The sequence below is a fragment of the Pseudopipra pipra genome, chromosome Z, assembly GCF_036250125.1.
Source record: "Pseudopipra pipra isolate bDixPip1 chromosome Z, bDixPip1.hap1, whole genome shotgun sequence".
Taxonomy (NCBI): Eukaryota; Metazoa; Chordata; class Aves; order Passeriformes; family Pipridae; genus Pseudopipra; species Pseudopipra pipra.
In genome coordinates, this window is record NC_087581.1 from 9,809,208 (window position 1) to 9,826,692 (window position 17,485).

At 55.1% G+C, this 17,485-nt stretch overlaps 2 protein-coding genes across 4 annotated transcripts; one reads left to right on the forward strand and one right to left on the reverse strand.

The window, feature by feature from the left end:
* The first annotated feature begins 3,965 nt into the window (after positions 1-3,965).
* On the forward strand, positions 3,966-6,229 carry MSMP (microseminoprotein, prostate associated). Of its 2 annotated transcripts, XM_064642081.1 has the most exons (3): positions 3,966-4,084; positions 4,716-4,824; positions 5,220-6,229. In XM_064642081.1, the coding sequence occupies exons 1-3, from the start codon at positions 3,973-3,975 to the stop codon at positions 5,407-5,409; spliced, it is 411 nt and encodes a 136-aa protein (XP_064498151.1). In that variant the 5' UTR covers positions 3,966-3,972; the 3' UTR covers positions 5,410-6,229. The 2 variants fall into 2 exon arrangements, with proteins under 2 accessions (XP_064498151.1, XP_064498150.1); XM_064642080.1 differs by lacking the exon at positions 3,966-4,084 and having other exon boundaries at positions 4,428-4,824.
* Positions 6,230-6,337: 108 nt separating this feature from the next.
* On the reverse strand, positions 6,338-17,109 carry RGP1 (RGP1 homolog, RAB6A GEF complex partner 1). Of its 2 annotated transcripts, XM_064642139.1 has the most exons (10): positions 16,989-17,109; positions 16,210-16,349; positions 15,930-16,019; positions 12,808-12,944; positions 12,357-12,440; positions 8,783-8,932; positions 8,558-8,704; positions 8,047-8,174; positions 7,618-7,795; positions 6,338-7,424 (listed from the first exon to the last, which is right to left on the reverse strand). In XM_064642139.1, the coding sequence occupies exons 2-10, from the start codon at positions 16,323-16,325 to the stop codon at positions 7,201-7,203; spliced, it is 1,254 nt and encodes a 417-aa protein (XP_064498209.1). In that variant the 5' UTR covers positions 16,326-16,349; positions 16,989-17,109; the 3' UTR covers positions 6,338-7,200. The 2 variants fall into 2 exon arrangements, with proteins under 2 accessions (XP_064498209.1, XP_064498210.1); XM_064642140.1 differs by lacking the exon at positions 15,930-16,019 and having other exon boundaries at positions 16,989-17,108.
* Positions 17,110-17,485: the final 376 nt, after the last annotated feature.

Here is a 17,485-nt window from a genome sequence, read left to right on the forward strand (position 1 = left end):
CCAGCCCATGGCACAGGAATGTCTCTCCTCTGTGAGGAGGGTCAGGGTGTGGGTGCTGATGCACAGACACCCCTGGTAGATGCAGGTCATGTCAGCGCATCTCCTGGTCCATGCTCCTCCACTGGCACTGAGCTCCATCCAGCAGGCAGCCAGCCTGCAAAGTAAGGTGACATCAAGCTTTTCATCATGTCCCCTCTGCTTTGTCTCCTTTTTGGAGCAACAACCTCATTGCTGGTAGAGCTGGATCTGATCCGGCCAGTACTCCAGCCTCCACAAGCTATCCCATCTGGCTTACCAGCTGCAGGATGAAGGATGCCGTGAGCAGACTGTCATTCCCTGGGTAGCCCTTTGTCCCCTCCTGTGCCTCTCCCCAGCCTCTGGCTGCCCAGCTCTCTCTGACCCCTCTGCTCACTTCTCCCAAGGACCTGGCCGTGCCAGTGAGCAGTCAAGTGAGTGACATCGCTCAGAGCTGGCATCTACCTGCACCTGCCCTGGTGCCTTGGGTAGTCCATGGCAGCACCAAGGCAGTTTGGTCCAGCAATAAACTGGGGTTGTGGGGTTTTGGGGTTTTTTTTCTGTTTAGAGAGAAAATAAAATACCTTTGGGGAACAGGAGCCAAGCTCCCCAGTGCCTAAAACAGCAATCACAGCACTTCCTCGGATTTATGGTGTTTGCTTTCACAATGCCAGCCGGGATCCTGTTTGCTTCCTGCTCTGCAGCTGCAGTCCCAGCTGAAGGCTCAGGAGATTCAGGTTTTATAACCCTCCTGGATCCTGCTGATGGCAACTTCTCCAGCATCTTTTATTACCCTCCGAGCCTCCCGTGGGGCTGGGGTGGGCTGCTGTCACCTCATCCCAGCACTCACTGGCTTGGGTACTTGTCCCTGCCCGTCCACTGGGCCTCATCCCTGGCACTGGGCACTCGGACAGCCACTCTGCAGAGGGAGTACCCAGCCTTTTCTGGGAGAGGAGGCCAGCACTGCCATGCCCTTGGCAGGGTGCTCTTAGGCACAGCTACAGTCGAACAGCCAGGCTAGGCAGGAGAGCTGGGTCCTGCTGGGAGAATGTTGAGACATGGATGTGAGCTTCTGCAGGATCCCGGGATGCTCAGGGATGGTGACTGCTCCTCACTGGCATGCCTGGACCAGCAGTCAGTCCCTGCTGTTGGCCTCTGCCTGATAAAGTGACTGCACTTCCAGAGAGGCACTCTTCCAGCCTCTATATCCCTTTTGCAGCTCTTCCCCTTGTCTCAGTTGTCCCCTGAGATGTAAGACCAAAACCGGCTGTCTTCTTTCAGTCTCCATGGCAAAATTTCCTCCAGGATGCACAGTCTGGTGCAGCGGGAGAGGGTGTCAGCTTCTCCAGTCACAGCATCCCTCAAGAACCCAAACTAAAGTCCAGCTCCAGCTGCTGCATTCCAAGCTACAAGCCCTCTCTGGTACAAGCTGGATCAAAATGCTCTGGATCGCCCATGAGGGGGGTGTGCTGGGACCAGGTGGGTGTCCAGGGATGCAAAAATGGGGGAAGGAAAGTGGTCAGGTGGGGGAATAGCAGGACCAACAGGCTGTGGGGGACCACCAGCCCTATTCCCAATGCACAGCCACAGTGTGGAGGGTGCTCCACTGCCCAGCTCCCTCTGCAACATGCCAAGGGGTGTCCTGACCCTCTTTCCTCTTTCTCTACACTTTCCCAGCAAAGTGCTTTGATGAAAAACCCAAAGGCCGTGAGTGAGCAGGTAGTCTTAAATCCTCTCTTTGGTAAACCAGAATGGCTACAGAAATCCTGGGAATGCCTCCCCGTGACTCCGATGGAGCAGGGGCAATGCCCTTCAATGCAGCCAAGAGATGCTGTTGCCCCAGGTTTTGAGCACCCTTCTGGAAGCCTGTCCAAATCCTGCGGGCCTCCGAGTGAAACCCACCACTTCTGTTTAACATTTGCTGTTCTTGGTGATGAAACAATGATGGATTATTTCACTGCAGTTACTAGCGTGCCAGACCTCTTTTTCCAAACACACAATAAGAATATTAATTTACTGCTCTGACAACGAACACTTTATCCTCCTTATATAGTAACAACTCTGCACCAAAGGGCAAGTTCCATTTGTCACCGATGCACTCCGCCATCCCGGCTCATGGCCCCATGGTCAGCAGGTTATTCCTGGGTGCTCAGAGCTTCTCTGGTTTATTATTATCCTTTCCCAATAGATCTCACGCTCGCTGCCATCCAGCCAACCCACCGAGAGGCACAACATCATGCAGGACGCTACGAGAGGGCTGGGGTAACTCTACAAGGGGAAGAGGGGATGCAAAGCCAGGGCTGCTCCCTGGGCACTGAGAGCACAGATTGCAGGACAGGGATGCAATGGGATGGCAAGGGGGCCCAGAGCACCAGAGAGAAGGGACTACACCTTCAAATCTGAAGGTGGTGAATCCAAAGCGGATAAAAGGAAGCATTTTTTTTCTCACTCTGTGCTTAATTAGACTGCCACAGGAAAATGCTTGGGCCAAAATTTAGCAGGATTCAATGCGGGATTGGGCACTTAACAGGGACAACAAAAATATCCAGCTATAATAGAGGATGCCAATACAAATTCTGGAAGGGATATTAAGCCTCACGCGTCAAGGTGTAAACTTATCCCAAACTCTCAAAAAGCAGGGAGCTTAATGCAGGGGCAGATGACCCACATATGCACTGTTACCGATGCAGCCTCGCTGCCAGCACAGCCCCATGCTGGCCGAGCCACAGCCTGGACTGTCCCCAGGGCCCTGTTTCCTGCTGCCGGCAGCACCTCTGACAAGGGCTGTGAATTTCTTTTGGCTATTCAGCCTTTTACTTGTAGCTCTCCGAGGCCATGTGGCTCCCAGGGCTCTGACCTCCTCCATCTCTCCCATCCCTTCACTTTGCCAGCTGATAACAGCCTCATCACTTCTATCCAGAGGCAGCCTCTCTGGATAAGGGCCTGGGCAGTCCACGGGCACATCCCTGGGTGGTGTGGCATCTTCCCATGGCTCCTTGATTCCAGCCAAGTTCCCCGTTTCTCTCTCAAGTCACTTGTTGCCCAAAAGCACATTTTGTCTCCTGGTTTCATCCCTCCTCTTCCCTGTTTTTGCTGTGGCTGGTCTCCAGACTCTGAAAGGGGCTGCTCCAGTATCTCACGGGTGCTGTGTGTACACAGGCCCAGCCCCCTTTCACGAGCACTGCTCAGACGAGCCCTGGGTCTTTCTCCCCTGCTCTGCATCAGCAGATGGCAATTGCCATCAGCAAATGGCAATCACGGTTTTGCCTGCTCTTGGCCAAAAAACTCGCTGTCACCCTCAACCCATGCATGGCCACAAGCCTGGCACAGTCGCAGCCCAGGCTGGGGTGGAAGTGCTGTGCTGTGGTACCCAGGAGCTGGGTGCAGGCACCTCCATCCCCAGCGAGGACGGTGCCATTGCATCCCACACTGGCTGTTAACGGGACGCCTGTGCTGCTCCAGCCCCTGTGAGACGGGATGCTCCCAAAACCTTGGCCGCTGTGAAGGATCAGTGACGGTTCAGCGTGATCAGAGAGGAGCCTGGAGCTCTTCTGGTCAGGAGCCAGGGTCTCCTGTGCTTGCTGCTTACGTGCTCACCACGCTGTTGAGGGCAACCCCGCTGGGGACCCTTGGATCTCCACTCCCTGTGGAGCTTTGCACCCACAGGGGCTTCCAACTGGAGACATTTCTGGAGGGCATGAATCAGCTTTTCACAGCTTGTTAAAAATCTTGATCCTACCTCTTGTTTTCATGCCTTTCAAATCAGGAAATGAGTTTTACAACTTTTCCAGTGGGGCACAGCTGGTGGCCAGGGTCGTAAAGCTGAACTTTATAAATATCTCTTTTTGGGATGGGGGAAGAGCATTAAAAAGGCAGAGAGCAAGAGAGAGAGAAAGAGAAGGGAAGAAGCAAAGGCAATAGCGAAGCAAGGTGAACAAGCCCAGCTTAACACCAACCATGGCCGTGCAAGCTCAGAAGATGGGGTGTGCTTGGGGCAGGCTTTGCCTGCTTCTCTCCCTCCTCCTCCAGCTGCCAGGCTCCCAGGCCAAGTGCTACTTCCAGGCTAAAGGTAAGTGAGGCAGAGAGATGGGAAGAGGCTAATGGGAAGAGGAGGCCTCAGCTTTTCCAGCATGGCAGGGCTCTGCTCTGTGCCTGCAAAGTGTGGAAGGGACTGTGCTGAGCTCAGGAGCAGGATCATGGGCCAGTGGTGAGTGGAAGGAGCAGTCTATAAACCACACAACAGCTCCCCAGGGCTCTGGCTGAGAAACAGCTGTTTGGGCCATGAAGGCTCCTGGCAGGAGCCTGTCTGGAGCCAAGTGTGAAGGACTAGTAGCAAAGAGAGGAGGTCTGCCTGTCTTTCCTCTGTTGACTCCTCTCAGGGCTGCAGAGATGCTCAGACCCCAAAGGGTGCTGGATTTGCCCTCTCCAAGGAAGCAAGAGCCACTTGCCTCTGCTTTAGGCCCACAGGGTAGTGGGGAGAGCTGCAGGGCATGGCCAGGAGAGGATGGGTACATTGCCTTTGGCAGATGTCTGGCCATCCCGTACCTGCAGGGTGGTAGACAGATCACCAAATATTTTCTGCACCATGAGGTGGGTGGGACGTCATGACAACCCTGATCAGGGCACAGGGATGCCAAGGAGGCTCCCACTCACCCCCAGCACAGGCCCATATGTCCTCATCACCACTGCTTCCTTTGCAGCTTCCTGTGAGTACGAGGGGAAGCAGTTCTCCCTTGGGGAATCGTGGCTGAGCACCAACTGCCTGCTCTGCACCTGCCTGCACCCTATTGGCGTGGGCTGCTGTGAGATGTGAGTGAGGGGCTGAGGGGCACTGGAGTGGGCTGTCCCTGGCAGTGCTGCACACCACAGCACCCCTGTGCCCACAGCAGGGGGTCTGGTGGCTGCAAATGCAGCAGATGTCAGAGCCCACCGAGGGCTGTGGGGTACCAGGCACTTGGGGACAAGGGACAGGGGTGGACGGGACCCAACCGGGGAGTTGAGGGTGGTGGGGTAAGCTGGGGAGGCAAAGCGGTGGGCAAGAGTGTCTCAGCACAGTGAGATGCTCAGCTGTGCCGGGAGCTGTGTCCCAACCCGAGGAAGACACCCTCTTTGGGGGGCTGGCAGCAGAAGAAGCCAGCTGGCCCTGCCAGCAGCCCTCCGGCACAAACTGGGGGGAGCTGACAGCGCTGTGCCCTCTTCCGCAGCACCCAGCACCCCATCGACTTCCCCGACTGGTGCGAGGCCCACTACGACTCGCAGACCTGCCAGATCTCGGTGGTGCAGAAGGCCAACCCCAGCCTGCCCTGCGTGAAGACCGTGGAGCACGAGTGGGGCTCGGCCGGCACACCCGAGCCGCTGATCAACAAGGTGCTGGGCGCAGGGCTGAGCAGATAAGAAGCTCGGCAGCGCCCCGCGCCCCTTCGGCGGCGTCCTCCCTCCTCCAGAGCACACCTCCCGCATGCTCCAGACCTGCCCCGTCCTGTAGAGACGTCACCGCCGCCACCTCCAAGGGAAACCACTATCCACGCACCATGGTACCGAGCTGACATTTACACCCTCACGCTGCCACAGTACGGCTTTGCTTCTGCCTTCAGCTTCCTGAGCCAAGCCAGGGCATTCTTCCTGTGAGATACCCTGCACCCGGTGGGAATGCAGATCCTACGGGATTTCCTCCCAGGTGGGCAGAAAACCTCGTTACTAAAGAAAGGGCTCTGGCACTAAATCAGCCTGGCTCGCAGGAGTCCTGTACTCCCACATCCAGCCTGAAGTGACACAGCTCCCTGCTCCCTCCCAGATCCACATCCCTGTGCACAGAAGCTGCTGGGAGCTCACTGGGGAGCATCATGGCCCCTCGTGCACGACCCTCAGAACCTGGCCAGCCCCTTCTCTGCTCCCAGAGTGTGCGGGGAACAACTCACCTCTGGAACCACTAATGCCCCTGCTCCTGCAGGTTCTGGGGTCCCTGGCACCGCAGGTCAGCCCTGGGCAACACCACAACAGAGCCAGCCCTGGGTGGGCAGCAGTGCGGGGGGAACCACCAGACGGCCCCTGGGAGGACCCCCACCCCCAGACATGCAGGGGAGCAGGGAGGGAGGGCTCAGGAAGCAGAGGCAATCCACATGTGCCAGGCTGGAGCCAGCCACCCTGGCAGCCCGCCCCAGCCGGTGCCATGCTGTGTTGTGCAGAGCCTTGTGTAGATGTTTCTGTTCTTGCAATAAAGATACTGAACAAAGAGGAGGTCTCCAGCCTGTGACTGCCACGCAGAGTGGGATGTGTCAACCACTGGGAACAATGCAGGAATAAGGCTCTTGGGAAGGCTGAGTTTTGCACATTCAGATGTTTATTATTTCCATGCAAAGAGGAAAGTTCATTGGAAGGTTTGGTAGAAATGGGGAGCTTGCTGTTGAGCAGGGAGATCTCCATCCCAGCTCCTGGATGCACAGCCTGCATTTCCTACAGCTCCCCAAGGATCCTGAGACCAGCAGGATGCCTTTACACCCAGGAATGCAGGCAGACAAGAGCCCAGGGGCTCAGTGCTGCTCACTATTGTGCAGCCGCAGCAGGGGTTGCACCCAGGTCACCAGCACCCGTGGGCAGCGCAGGGCTGGCGTGCCAGGACCTGCCTCCTCCAGGTGAGGATGGCACTGGACTGTGCGTGTGGGACACCTCTCTGAGAGGCAGGATGCCTGCCAGGACAGGGGAGTGGGCTCTCATCCAGCCCAGGTGGCCAGTGCGCCTCACCTGGATGCCAGACCTTTGCTTGTAAGGTCTCTCTGTAGGGGAATGGCTTTCACCCAAGGGTGGTACGAAGCTTCACTGTAAAACCTTCCCTCTCCCTTCTCAGGGCTGAGCCTTTCCCTCTTGGAAGCCCCACATGGGGTAAAGGCATGTCAGCAGTTCCCTGGGAGGCAGATTTTGTTTTGGTGAGTGCTGGGACTCGCATCTTCACCCAGGCAGGAAGGGTCCAGCTCTCAGCCGAGGGCTGCAGCACAGGACTCTGCAACAAGCACAGTGATCCTCCACCCACAGACGGGACAGACTTGCCTGGTGCCCACCTGGGCATCACAGCTGAAGGCAAGGGGACACAGGGATGCACGCCCCACAGCATGCTGGTGACAGTCCTGCCTGCTATTCCCACCAGTGGCACACACTTGCAGCACTGCAGGCCCACCAGCTCTCCCTACTTCAGATGGTGATGGAGTTAGTGCTGGAGAACTGAGATACGTAGGAAGCCAGGATGGGATTGGTGGGAAGAACTTTGATGGGCAAGTCCCAGCTGAAAGTGTCCACTTCCATCTGCTCTACCCCAGTCCAGGTAACAGCCTCTGACTGGCTCCCACGAACCAAGCAAGTCCCCGCTGACTCCCCAGAGGTCACAAATTCGAAGTGCAGCCTCCACTTCAGGGACACTGTGGGCAAGAGGGGGGTCAGGAGACAACATCACAAGGGACAGTCTCAGTGCTGGCTGTCCTGGCAAGGGGAAATGCAAATGATCCCACTCACAGAGACGAGCTCCCTCCCATGGGACACAGCCCTGCTGAGCAAGGCAGGGCTGGGGACACTGCAGTCCTTCTGCAGGTCCCTTCCCTGGTGGGTACATACCGATGTTGGTGGTGAATCCCGGGGTTGAGCTGAGCGGGATGGGCAGGCTGAAGCTGCTCTGGGCTGTGTGCAGGCAGGACTCCTGATGGCGGGCGTGCGTGGTGAAGGAGACAGGCTGCCCCCGACGGCGCTGGAACTCCTCCTGGATGCTCTCCTCCGTCTGCAGGCTCACCGAGAACTGCAGGACAGTCAGCAGGGTGCTTGTTCTCACAACATCACACAGCCCTTGTGTAAAGCCCGTGGCCTCTATTTCCCAAAAAAGCTCAGGACTGGATCATTCCCCAGCTCACACTCCAAGGAGACCCCAACTGGGTCTCACTAGAAACCCTCAGTAGAAAACCCAGCAGCCCAGGGCCATCTCAATCTCTTCTGACTCTCCCCCACCATAAACCCCTGCCTCTCCCTGGTGACCCAAGAGCCAACAATGACCTGCAGACATGGGATGTCCCCTTCAGAGAAGTTGAAGGTCCCAATGACATCCTCTCCGATCTTATAAACGGTCTTAAAGATGCAGAACGTTCCCACCTTCCCACGAGTGTTGCTGATGTTATACAGGTCTGTGGAGCAAGAAGAGGGCGGTAGGAGTTGTGTCAGGATAAGGCTCTGCTCCATGCAGTGCCCTGGGTTAATGATATGACCCCGTGCCTGCTGCTTGGGTGTGAAGGGCAGTCACTGGAGGTGGTGTTCCTTTCGGAAAATGCCTGCAGTGAGCAAGAGAAAACCACATACTGGCTGCGATATGCTGGCCAGAGGGTCTCTCTGGTTGAAGCAGGAAGAGTCTGAGACCGGCTGGGAGGCCCTGACCCAAGCAGGCCCTGATGGAGCTGCTCACAGCCCCAGTTGGAGCTTTGTTTTGTCAGTGAGAGATTTTTGCAGCTGGCTTTGTGCTCCATGCCCAGGTTAGGAAGGACAGCAAGCTGGAGCAGGGAATATGACCTACGCAGGCTGCGTCGGGAGGTGGCCACCATGAGCAGTTCTGTAGCCAGGTCGGCCAGGCGAGAGTCTTTCTTCAAGCTCTCCTCCTCTTCCAGGAAGGGGTTTGAGGGCGCAACAGCCTCATCCTGTGGGAACTGGTAATCCTTGAGCCCTGGGGAGAAGGTGAGAGTGTCAGCGGGGCAGGGTGCAGCCTGGCCTGTTGTGCAGGGAGGGCAGTGCGTGGTCTCACCGTGCAGCACGAGGACACGGAAGGGCACGCGCAGGAGCTTGATGGGGGAGTTGACGCGCTGGCAGCCGATGGTCAGCTTGTACACGTACTTCACAGACTGTCCCCGGAAAGAGGGAGGGCCGTCCACAGGCAGCGTCTCACAGTACGAATCTGCAAGGGGTGCAGAGACGTTCCAAGGGTTGGGACCAGCAGCAGTGCTGAGCTAGGGACAGTGCCTGGTGCTTTCTGCTGCACAGCAGTCCAAGCACACCCCCAGCTCCCCTGCACCAGGCGCACTGTTCCTCACATCACACGCACCATCATCCAGACGTTGCTTCCAGCACATACAACCACACACACAAACTGCCTCAAAAGAATGTGAAAGATGTAAAATCCAGGAATACAAACACATGAGAGTCACGAGTTCAACCCGAATTTGCCTCTGTGCACTCCTTCACCCGTCACTCTCGCAGCGCAGTCACGCGCTGCAGTCTCCTCCAGGCTCTGCCCCACGCGGGTGCTGATCAATACCTCATGCCTCTTTTGGTATTTGCTTTACACAAACCCCAAACTCGGCAACAAAAGCTAGTTTCTTCCTGTATTTTTCTCTGAAGTGCCAGGTCTAAATGGTCAAGAAACAACACTGAGACCTTCACAACAACCTGTGGCATGCCCCCCTTGACAGACTGATGACTTAGACCATGAAGCCTCTGACTCTGAGGCCTCTGAGATGCTGGAGCCTGGCTTACACCACACTCAGCCCTCTCAGAGCCCCTTGGCCACCACACAAACCCCAATTCTCTTGACGCAGTGTGAACACTTCTGCAGCTTTCCCAAACCACATGCTCTACTAACAAGAAAGGCACAAACAGTGAACTGTGGAAAGTCTCCACCTCTCTGGCTTGCCCACCGTAACGCAGATACACCCTGCCAGAGGAAGGGCAGCATCCTGCTCTGAAACCACAGCTCCTTCCCCAAGTCTGGCACATCCTGAATACTGGGGCTTAGATTAAAAGTTAGGGTTACATTTTAAATATAACTCCTAGATTTAAAATAACAGGACTGGAAGGAAGAAAAAGGCCTGTGCTAGTGCATAGTGTCCACAGGATGTCACACCTTAAAGCACAAGCCTGTCTTGCCTGACCAGGGTGCAGACAAAGCAGAGAAGTGTCCTGACAGGGAGGAAAATCAGGTATTTCCACAGAAGCAAACTGCTGTACCAGACTTAACAAGAGTGCTCACAAAGACCTTCTTACCCAGTGAGGATAATCTGAGCAGAGACCACCGCTGTCGAAGAAGGATGGGCAGTTTGCTACCCGGCACAGGAATGCCAAGACTCAGGAAGTCCCAGCTTTCTTGCATATCCCAGAAGGAAGCACATTCCTGGCTCTATGGACGCCTTCCTCACCCACCCGCTGTGCCCTCTGGCTGGGCTCCAGGCCCGTGTCCAGGCCACTTCCATTTCCTCCCCTCTCTATGATCTACCAAATGTTTAAAGGTATTACAAAACCGGAGAGGAGGCAAAAACAGCCACAGAAATGACTTGAGGACTTGAGAAAATGTTTCATGGTGACAAATTTAAAGAGCTCGGCCTGGGCAGAGTGTCAAAGGGCTGGGAGATGAGTCAATGAACTTCAACATACAGGCACCATAACAAGACTGAGATATTGGGGAATAAGTTGGTCAGCAACTGAAAACAAGGCCTTTTATCAAGAGACAACCCTGACACAACCTCAGCTGTATGTGCCAGCTCTGGTTGCACTTTAATAACACAGTACATTGCTGAAGCAGAATTAAGATTTCTTGGGTTTTCTGTTGGTTTTTCTTTCCCTTTCCAAACTGCGTAGCAAAACTCAAAACTTCTGAAAAACAGGAAATGAAGAATTAAGATACACACCCACACGGCTTTAACTCTCCCTCCACGGAGCTGGCAGGAGCCCCCAGGAATGATGTGCAGCCGTGCCAGCTGCAGTCTCGCGTGAGAGCAGCAGCACCACTGGCTGATGGGATCGGTGTGAGCAGCCTGGCAGAGAATGAGACCAGGGCTGTGATACAAGGATTTCAGTGCTAAAAAGCCACTGCCACACACAGTGACACCACACATGAGGCATGAAACAGACAGGTGCTTCACACAACCAACGGGAAAGGCTGTAACAAGAAACCTCGAAGTGTGTTTGTGTCCTTCCTGAGGAGTTGCATCCAAGTGCCAGGAAGATGTAGGCTGTTTGTGCTGGTGTCACCCAGAGGCAGAGAGGACGCACATCACAGCATCAGAGCGAAGGACAGACAATCCCTAGCTTAGCTGGGGGCTGAACAGCTTCTGCCTGCAAAGCCAGCACACAAGGAAATCCCCTCAATCCATCTCAGCCACCTGGAGCTCGGGCTGTCGTCACTGATCTGCTCTCCCAGAGACTGCCCAGCCTGCCCGAGATGTTCCAGGAAAAGGAACATCCCCCTGCTCCCAGTGAAGGGATGCTCCAGACCCACACCTCCAAGCAGCAAGGAGCACAGGAGAATCCAGGTGAGCCCCAGGCCAGTTGAGATTCCTGACTCCTCCTCCTCCCTGCTGGCATGGCCAGCTCCTTTCCCCAGTATCATGCTGTAGGATAATAAGTGAATAACCAAACATCCTCAGATGACAGGCTCTGCAGCTTAGTAGCACAGCCCCAGATTTCTGCCCCACCCTACTAACCAGCTAGCCAAGCCAGCCCGGTTTTACCCTGTCCACCTTTCCCTCCAGTCAGGCCCCTCCAAGATGAGGAAGGCAGGAGACATCAGCTCCAAAACCAGCATGTCACAACACTGCGGCTCCTTGGTCTCACCTGCAGCTACACTCTCACCTCTGCAGAGCTCAATGCTGCAGCAGAGCCCCCTCCACCACAGGCACTGCCTGTCCACTCCCTGTGCTCTGCAATTTGAGAGGCCTCCATCAACTGTTCCCAGCAGATCCCTGGGACAACCTGATGGAGCTCTCCGCACACAGCCTGCAAGGCCCAACATTACTGCTGCTACATCACAGGCCACTGGAACGCAAAGGAGATCCGACACAACTTGACAGGCTGGGTCACACAGCCACCGACTGACAGACAACAGCACATACTCATATTTTCACAGCTGTCTACTCAGACATGGAGAGCTCTGAGCAGAGATTAGGAGTCCTCACTTTTACAGCAGGAAAACTAGAACACACAGAAGACTGCGATCTCCAGGACAGCCACAATGTGAAGAGGAAGCACAAACCTTTGGAGGACACCAGACTAAATTTCAAGAATTACACACAGAGGTGTGTGTAACTGTTCCTTCAGCTGCAACTAGGTATTTCAAACGTTTTATTCCTTGCAGCTACACAAGGGACCTGCAGCAAAGGCCGTGGGCCAGGGGTAGGACTGATGGACACGCTGCAGGTACGCAGCCATAATGCAGTGGAGAACATGCTCTGGATGATGCAGCAGCTCCTGAGCACTCACGCTCCCATCAAAGCATCTCATCTTCCACAAGCACCAGGGTCTCACACTTGCAGCACTTGGGATTGCAAAGCTAGTTTTGAAAGCAGAGCTCCCTGGAGGTGAGTAGGGTAAGAGAAGACAAGACTCACAGGACTTTGACTCTCCAGGATCCAGTCGCAAGTCACAGAAGAGAATCTTTGGTGGGGTGGACAGGATACACTGACCCCGCTCTCCTGGAAGAGAAGAAACATGTGAATGCTGCCCAGACTTGGGCTGTGTCCAGGTCAGTCAAGCTTTATCCTCATGGGGAGGAACAGGGAGAAGAGGGCTGAGGGAACATCTCATGCCCCGGTCATATCATGAGACACTACGAGAACAGCTGGGCAGACAACTGTCATGTTTCATTCCAAGCTAGTGCCACTTTGATCCCAGTATAACAAGGTCCCACAACAAACACCGGCAGGGAATGACACAAGGAAAGCAACACGGACTTCCCACTCACTTCTTTGCATGCTGCCCTCATAACACACATTAGGGTCTACTTGATTCCTGCTTGCTGTGCTCTCTGCCCCTATCTGGGGTGACAGAAGTAGCACTCACCTCTGTTGGGGACGAAGACGGTCTCGTTCTCTGCCTGCACGTCATGCTTGCTGCCATCCGAGGGAGGGAGTGCCACCCGGTTCTCGCTGGCGTGGAACTGGCAGTGGATCTGGGCGCTGGCCCATGCCAGCATCTCACTAAAAGCAAAGAGCAACACTTGTGTTTAGACTTTAAACCTGGATTACAGCAAGCAGGAACTGGGAGGAGAGCAGCTCTTTCTGCTCAGCTCCATGCAGGACTGGCTGTCTGGAAGAAAGAAGGCCTTGCTACACTGTCACTGAAGCCACTCTCACAGCTCCTCTGCAAACAAGCCTTGTGAGCAAGCTCAAGGTGTGGTGCTGACCCAAAGCCACTTCCACCCCAGCTGCTGACTGCAGTTTCTCACAAGGCCTGGCTCTGTGGCCAGTCTTAGCCACTACACCACGGGCACAGCACTGACACAGCACAAGGAAACAACCCTGCCCCAAGAACCTGCTGTGCAAACAAGGCAGAAGACAGCAAGCAGCACAGGTCAGCAGCCCCTGTCTCCTTCCCTGGGGCCAAGAGACAAGGTGTAGAACCTCACAGGGATCTTCCAGAAAACATGCTGAGGTCAAGTGTTCCAAGATCTGGTCTAAAGCCTTACTCATCTTTCTCATCACCCAGAGCTTGGGACTGGCCACTCACTGCACTCTGGGGAGAACACCTCGAGCTGCTGCACATGGCCTGGGCTGGCAGAGGACTTTTAGCCATGACAACCTAAATCCCAAGCCAGAGGAGACATGCAGTGCAGCACTCCATTAACACAATCATCAGGGAGGTGGGCAAATTCAAAAGCAACAAATACCTGCAAGCTGGGTTCAACTGCCCCTGCCCACAGCTCCCGGCTGCCCCAAGCTCAGTACTCCTTGGGGCAGGCAGGGCACAGACATGCTTCCTCCCTCCCTCCCCACAACATCAGCTCCCATCCCCGTCAACATCAGCTGCCGGTTGTGTCAGACCACAGCAGGATGCTTCTGGGTCTTTCACAAGGACCTATTTTCCCCTCCTGATGCAAGGGGTTTGCTGACAGCTATGGGGGAGGCAAAGGTGTCATTTTGTCCCCTCTCTGAACAGCCACAGGAATGAATGTAGGGCCATGCATCCAGCACGAAAAACAGTTTCATGTTTTGGACTCGGCTTACGTCCTCAGCCACTCCACAAGGCATTTCCCATGTCATTACTGAGACCTTTCAGTTTCCAAATCACTCATCCAGTTTTATTTCAGTAGTTTTTATTTCTACAGTTTAGCCACAGTATGATTCCTGTGGTGTTTTCTAACATCATGATCTGATTAGTAAGCACTGACACCAGCGCCTTAGGTGGCAGAGGGATTTTTTGCGGCACATGGGTGTCTCTTGGTGTGACACATCAGAGCAGTTAAAGGTCTAGATGAACCAGGGGAAAAGGCGTGTCAGCTGACTAAGGATGCACTATTTGATCTTTTGTATGTGCTGGCTGCCTTTGCTCAAACACACCTTGGTTACTCTACCCAGTTGCTTCTAATCCTACAGTTGTAACTTTGCATTCTCTAAAAATACCAGCACGGCTCTTCCATTAGGGCTGTCTTTTTTTTTTTTTTTTTCTGTAAAGTAATGGAAAAAGAGAACTGCTCTTGCCTGAGGCAATGTTACTAATTTTATATAAGCTTACAGTGCCTTCAAACACCACCTTTTGAATATTTTTTCTTTCTTTTTCAGTGTTGCCCAACAATACGCCACTGGATTGTTTTCATTTTTTTCTAACCAGACATCCAAACAAAATTTGCATGCCCCTTCCTGCCAGCAGACCTGGCTTGTCCAGCTGGTGGGGCACAGAAGGATCCTGCACTGGTGCTGAGGTCACTTCCCTCCTGCCTCACCTTCCTCACAGCTCCAGTAGTCCACACAGGCTCTGGGCAGAAGAGCTTTGTTTCTTGTATGCCTCATACTCCACAATCAATTTACCTCCTACTATTCCTTCAGTTCTGTCCCTGTGCTTCAAATGTGTGCCTCTCCATCCCTCCACCTGTCAGCCCCAAAACCTTCCAGTCCCTGACAGGTCCATCTGCCTGCTGTGCAGTCGCCGTGGTTTAATTTGGCTCCTGCCTTTATGCAACCCACAGCTTCAATTTCCAAACCACCAACCTATTTGCTGTCACCACTTGTATCACTTGGCCAGGTCTCGTCAGATTGATTATTTGTTTGCTTGTTTGTTTGATTTTAAGAACTTTTTCCAAGAGGCAGTCTTCTACGGAGCACCACACACTTGAAGTTCCCAAATGAAGCCTTGGTAAACTGCAAATCTACAAAACCATTCCAGCTGGTACCCTTGCAGTCCCACACGTTCTAGAAGCCGGAAAAATGACTCAGTCCTTGCACAGGACAGAACACCAATGGAAGCTCAGAAGCTGGATACTTGTGCCACAGCTGAATTTGAAAGCTGAATTCAGCAGGCAAGAGGAAGCAGGAAGAAAAGATGAAAAGGAAGGCAATAAACATAGAAGCCCCACAGTGGTAATACAAGAGATTGCTCTGCTGCTGAGACTACAAGCACTGGGAGTGGGCCCACCAAAGCAAACACGTGTGAATCTCATCCCGGTGATGAAAAGATGCTGAACATGACAGGGCTGGAAACAGACACTTCCCAGGAAGGTCTGGAGATGAGAAAGCACTCTCCACCCCCTGAAGAATCAGACAAGGCCACACACTCAGCGGACATGGAGGCTCTGGGTGATTACTTGTGACACAGAGTCACCCCCTGTGAGCCAATATGGGAAGCTCCCATCTTCTTACATTTCCTCAACACTGATTTTAGGGACAGTGATGATAAGGGGAGATGCAGCACTCAATCAAAGGCTGGACCATAGAAACTGCTGTCAGAGAAGGTGCCTCTTTCTGACCCTTGACAGTGCTCACCCCTATGCCTGCCATCTCTGGAGGCAGGGATCACACTGATCCCTGCAGCACTGCTGGGTAGAGAGAGCTCCTTCCAGAAGCACAGGAAATAATGACGCTGCCTGGATGTTGCTCTGAGGGACTGTCACCCTGGTGTAACCAGATATCCTGCTTTGACAGCCAGTTTGGCTTCATTTTCCGTCAGTAACCCTGTCACTGAGGGTTCACCTGAGGGGCAGAGAATCTCTAACTGCATACTTCTTTCCTTGCCTCCTTCCTGGGGGCAGAAGACCAGAAGAATTTACCTCAGCTTCATCCCTGAAACAGTGATAGCACAAAGCCCCCTTAAGGGAGTGCATCGGGCAGGGAAGTCACAGTGGGCTGAGCTGGCACCATTGCCCCACACCTCAGCCATGAGTGCTGCTCCGGAGGGAGAGAGGCTGGGTTAGGGACCCAGGCAGTTCCAACATTTGGAGGCTGCATGCACAGACTAACATAGGCCCTGTACCTGCTGGCGGAGGTCGAAGAGGCCGACAATGGGTTGGTGAAAGTGATCACACACTCCAGCACCTCCCCTGCCAGGAACACAGGCCCACGGCCCAGCTTGGCCAACACCTCGATCATGGCTTGGACAGCCCTGGTGCACACCTGCCAAAAAAAAGAACAACAGTGGACATGGAATCACAGAATCACAGAATGGTCTGGGTTGGAAGGGACTTTAAAGTTGCATTTCGTTTCAACTCCCCTGCCACGGGTAGGGACACCTCCACTAGACCAGGTTGCTCAGGGCCCCTCCAGCCTGGCCTTGAACACTGCCAGGCATGGGGCATCCACAGGTTCCCTGGGCAACCTGTGCCAGTGCCTCACCACCCTCACGGTAAGAATTTTTTCCTAATATCCAACTAAACCTCCCCTCTTTTAGTTTAAAGTCATTCCCACTTGACCTGTTGCAGCGACACGGAGGGAGGGCTGGGCGCTGTAACTGAGGGGGAATAGGGACACAAACACCAACAGATGCGCACACACACACACGCACACCCCGGAGGTGAGCGGGGGAAACCCGCACAGCCCTGGCCTTACACACACATACACCCCATCCCCCCGGCCCTCACAGCTAAGAGTGGTCTGGACACGCCGCGAGGGTGATGAGGGACAGCCCTGACACCCCCAACCCGCGGGTCTCGGGGCCGGCCCCGACCGCAAACACGCACACGGGAAGGACCACCCGAGCGATCAGGCACACAGCGCCGCAAGGTCCGCGCAGCTCCCGCCCCGGGGGCCACTCACCGCCCGCACAGGCCCCACTCGCCGCCCAGCGCCGCTCCGGCCCGGCTACCCTCAGCCCGTCGGCGGGGATCGGCAGCGCTCGGGAACCCTCGGGTGACGCTCGGGAATCCTCGGGCCGCGCTCGGGCACCCTCGTGAACTCTCGGGAATCCTCGGGCCGCGCTCGGGCACCCTCGTGAACTCTCGGGAATCCTCGGGCCGCGCTCGGGCACCCTCGGGCACCGTTGGGAACACTCGGGCGACGCTCGGCAGCTCTCGGGTGGCGCTCGGCAACGCTCGAGAAGGGCTCGGGTAGGCTCGGGTGGCGCTCGGGAACGCTCGAGCAGCGCTCGGGAACGCTCGGTCGCAGCTCGGGGACTCTCGGGCGGCGCTCGGACCCTGCTCGGGAACGCTCGGCAGCGCTCGGACCCTGCTCGGGAACGCTCGGCAGCGCTCGGACCCTGCTCGGGAACGCTCGGCAGCGCTCGGACCCTGCTCGGGGACGCTCGGGCGGCGCTC